General features: G+C 36.2%; 1 protein-coding gene across 2 annotated transcripts; it reads left to right on the forward strand.

Moving 5' to 3' along the window:
* Window positions 1-635: 635 nt before the first annotated feature.
* Window positions 636-4,195, forward strand: LOC110807811 (cyclic dof factor 1-like). Of its 2 annotated transcripts, none has more exons than XM_088222929.1 (2): window positions 636-1,010; window positions 2,346-4,195. In XM_088222929.1, exons 1-2 carry the CDS (start codon window positions 906-908, stop codon window positions 3,774-3,776), a joined length of 1,536 nt encoding a protein of 511 aa, XP_088079055.1. In that variant the 5' UTR covers window positions 636-905; the 3' UTR covers window positions 3,777-4,195. The 2 variants fall into 2 exon arrangements, with proteins under 2 accessions (XP_088079055.1, XP_021888762.1); XM_022033070.2 differs by having other exon boundaries at window positions 639-1,010; window positions 2,382-4,195.
* Window positions 4,196-4,444: the final 249 nt, after the last annotated feature.

Genomic DNA, 4,444 nt, shown 5'->3' on the forward strand with positions numbered 1-4,444 from the left:
CCCACAAAATCACCCGCCTTTTTGCTGACTAGGATTGCCACGTGGCATCCCCTTTTATTTTCATCCTCACAATTTTTTATTTTACAATTTCACCAAATCTATATATAAACTCTCTCTCTCCCCCTCTCCCTCTGCCTATCCATTTCAATAATCCAAGTAATTTTCTTTTTTTATTTTACCCATGGTAATTATTTAATTAATTAATTAATTAATAATATTATGTTTTATTATTTGCCCACTAATTTTTAATTTTCAATATTCAAATATTTCAACTTGTTAATGACCAATGAGGCTTCCTTTATGAATAGGAGTCAACAGAAGACTTTGCAAGATATGTTTATTTAAAATTTTGTCAATAATTAAAAAAAATATATTTATTTCTATATAAATATAATACAATGAAGCATGGGCTAATGAAATAAGTCTATTTTTTAATATATAATAATAGCTTTTATTTTTTTATTGATAAAATGACATGGCAGCTAAAAGCAGAAAAAAGCTCTCTCATAATTCTTGTCAGCTTATATAATAAATAAAATTATTAAATTAAAAGAAAAAAAAAACGAAAAAGAACAGAAAGAAAGAAGAAAAGTTTTCTTTTTTATTTTCTTAAGGAGGAAAAAAAGAGAAAAAAAAAAATGAAATTTTTTGTACTTGATCCTTCACGTTCTTTATGCTTTATCTGGGACTCCATTGTTTATGTTTGAGAGGAGGGTTTTATGGGTTTTCTTTAGAGAGAGTCTATAATTTGTTCTGCTCCCTCGTTAAAACTCTCTCTCTCTTCTTTAAAGTCCTCTTTTTTCCTGCTGTTTTCATTTGTAGTTGTTATGCTTTTGGTCTTCTTCTTCTTCTTCTTCTTCTTCTGCTTCTTCTTCGACATCTTGCTGCAAAATTTTTGATAGAAAATGAACGGTGGTGGTTTGCCTCCCTCCAAAGATCCTGCTATCAAGCTCTTCGGCAGGAAGATTCCTCTCCCGGAATCTCAGATTCCGGTCAAGCACGAATCCCTGGTATCTTCACCATACTTATGTCTATATATTCTCTGTCTATGCTTATGCGTACTGTTCCCGTGTTTTTTGAGATTAAACTCAAAGACCCAACTCGTTTTTATTGATTGTTTTTACCAGATTAGAGTTATTGAATCTATAAGATTTACGGTTTATGTTGGCTTCCCTTGATTCTGGGTTGATATCAGATTCGTCGTCTTAATTTGTAGCTAAGGTCTACTTGGGTTTTTGCTTCTGAACTTCAGTGGATCTCTAAATGTGAATTGATGAGGTTTCAGAGGATTTTGTTTTAATGGTATAGGCCAAACGGGTATTGCGTGTTCTTCTGCTATCTTCAGTTTTCCTATGTTACAGAATGTGAAACGGCTTTTTCCTTTTTGGCTTCTTCCTTTGTGGTGTTTTCCATTTCCATGTTTTACCTTAAACTCTACTAACCTTGAGCTTGGTTATTCATAAAACTGGTGTAATATTAAATATAGTTTTAAACATTAAGCTAATCCTTTTTAGCTTCCTTGCTGCAGTTTAATCAGAATATATGCATGATGATAATTTGGCTATGAATATGGAGTTCTGTGTTTGATTAAAAAAAAGTTAGGATGATTGTGAAGGTTGTAAGTAAGATGCTGGGGAACAATAAATGATTCTTTTTTGAATCAGATGACTGGTGGATGTTGTTTGATGTCTCAGTTGGGTGGGATTTTTTCTAGTTTAAGAAAATGAACTAATGGATTTTGAAAAAAGAAAATTAACTAATAGCATTCTTTTTATGCATTTTAATGGATATGATTGGGAAAATCAGATCAATGATAAGTTGATTCGTGCTTGCTAGATTTATATTCTAGTTAAATCATTTAATTCTCCCCGAGCATCAGCCCCATGTTTGTATCTGTTTGATATCCAGAATCTGTTTCTCTTTTCTATCTTCGTCCTGAGGAGTTATATGGGGGTCATATCAGTGCTTCGAATTGTATGAGTGTTTAGTTAACCACATGCTATTAATCATAATCTTCCAGACTCTAGTTATGGTTCTATGTTTTTTTTTTTTGTTTGCTTCAAAAGAGTTTTTTGTTTTCATTTTTAGGTGCAATTTATGTGATTGCTTTAAATTGTAGCTCCTGCCCTGTAAGTTTTATCCATACTAGTCGATGGAGTGGAAGAAAGCAGAATAAAGTTATACAATCCAACAAAAATTAATTCATTTATTCTCATTGAAGTGAAGAGATTCATACAATTGGAAAACATGTCTTTATCGCATTTATAAGCAATAAGGGACAATAAATGTGGTCGCTGTGTTGTGATTCTTTGTTTTATGAGCTGATTTCTGTTCTCTCTCCTTAGGAAAGGAAGTATTACAGACTTAACTTCAAATTTCAGGAAACGAGGAGTGAAATTGCAAAGTCAGAAGCCAACGGGCTGCTGCAGGGTGATGCTTTTCCCTCAGAGAAGTCCTCTAGTTTTATTAATATCAAGAATGAACAGAAATCTTCAATGCAAATGAATCAGGAACAGGCTTCTAAACAGAAAGAAGATCAGACTGAGACCAATAGTGCAGATCAAGAAAGAGTCTTTAAGAAGCCAGATAAGATCCTTCCTTGTCCTCGATGCAACAGTTTAGACACAAAATTTTGTTACTTCAATAACTATAATGTCAACCAACCTAGGCATTTTTGCAAGAATTGCCAGAGATATTGGACAGCTGGTGGAACAATGAGAAATGTTCCTGTTGGTGCTGGGCGGCGTAAAAACAAGCAGTTTGCATCCCAGTATCGTCAAATACTAGTATCATCAGATGGAGTACCAATTAGCCGGCTGGAAAACACAGAATCACCCAATCACCAGCTTCTGCCCTCTGGTGACTCAGCAGCCGCATTTAGGCCTTCTATGGGAAACGGGACAGTTCTAAAGTTTGGTCCTGAAGCACCTCTTTGTGAATCCATGGATTCAGTACTTAATCTTGGAGAACATAAGAGATCCATTGAGATGAGTTCTGTAAATTGTGGGGAAAATGGACGAGAGCCTTCCTCGTGTGGGTCTCCTCTGACGGCTTCCAGTAGTCGCGGCAGTGGTATACCAGGAAATATTTCACAGAACGAACAAGGTAATTTTTCTGGAACTTGTAAAGAACCTAACTCACAACAGCCTCTCCCTTGTTACCCTGTTTCTCCATTGGTTTTCCCATGGAATCCTGGTTGGAACAATGTAACTCCAGTAGCAGCATCTCAGCACTCTTCTCAGCCCGTTTCAACGGCAAATGTCAATAATCAAAATCCTATTCAATGGTGCTCAACACCAATGGTTGCTGTTCCTGGGTTTTGCCCTCCTAACATCGCCCTACAGTTTGTACCTGCTTCTTACTGGGGTTGCATGCCTGTATGGACTGCTGGGACCGGGAATATGCCTTTGGCTGCATCTAATGGTTGCCTTTCTCCATCTTCATCTACTAGCAACAGTTGCTGCTCAGGCAACAGTTCACCAACACTAGGCAAGCATTCAAGAGACCCAAACTTCAAGGAGGAAGCACAATCAGAGAAGTCCATTTTGGTTCCAAAGACACTGAGAATAGATGACCCTGACGAAGCATCTAAGAGTCCTATATGGGCTACACTGGGTATCAAGCTTGACCAGAAGGATCCCATATCAAGAACTGCAATTTTTAAAGCTTTGGAAACTAAAGCAGATGGCAAGGACCATGTATTAGATGGTAGTCATATCTTGGAAGCTAATCCTGCAGCTCTCTCTCGATCTCATACCTTCCAAGAGAGCTCATGATGATCTCAAAAGAAATGGTGAGTTAAAATTCTCTAACTAATTGCTCTTCTCAATGCATAAATGTGTGCTTATTTATGGAGGTCAAGCATCATATTCTATTGGCTGATTCTTGAAATTTACGGCGTACTCTAATATGGTTTATTTGAGGAAGAAGATGCCAGGTTTTGGGAAAAATATAAAGCCGCCGCAATATTCAATAGAGTTGTCAATGTATTATCTCTTGTGTTAATGTTGTAAATAGTAGAGTACAGTGATTGAGGTAGCTCTTAACTCTCTGCAGCCTATTTTAGGTTTCAATTCATACTCTCTTGCTTGCCTGTCGATTGGGCAAAAGAATGAAGAAGCTGTATGTATGAATTCAAAGCTTATGTCTTTGATTAATTGGGTAACCCATTATTGGATTTTTTTGTCTTCTGGAAGTTGTTATCTTGCTCGGCACTGCTTAATTTAAGTTTCCAATTAAAGAAAATCTATGGTAAATTCATTCCTTTCTAGCACTTTCCTTAAATATTCAGCTGTGAATTTCTCAGTATCACTACATTATCAAACACGTATGGAGTGTAATTCCGGATTATTTTAAGATTATGCTCTCCTTCTTGCCTCTGTCAGTTACAGGGCCAAAAAATCTTTTAAAGCTTCTGGCTTAGGAGATCTTTTTCGGGTTTGCT

The sequence above is a fragment of the Carica papaya genome, chromosome 6, assembly GCF_054855325.1.
Source record: "Carica papaya isolate Zhongbai chromosome 6, ASM5485532v1, whole genome shotgun sequence".
Taxonomy (NCBI): Eukaryota; Viridiplantae; Streptophyta; class Magnoliopsida; order Brassicales; family Caricaceae; genus Carica; species Carica papaya.

What these genes read in the sequence shown, in the direction of transcription:
- LOC110807811 (XM_088222929.1), top strand. Translation starts at nt 906, where the DNA reads ATGAACGGTGGTGGTTTGCCTCCCTCCAAAGATCCTGCTATCAAGCTC. An exon ending in CGGTCAAGCACGAATCCCTG is followed by an intron (nt 1,011 to 2,345) that starts GTATCTTCACCA and finishes CTCTCTCCTTAG; the next exon opens with GAAAGGAAGTATTACAGACT.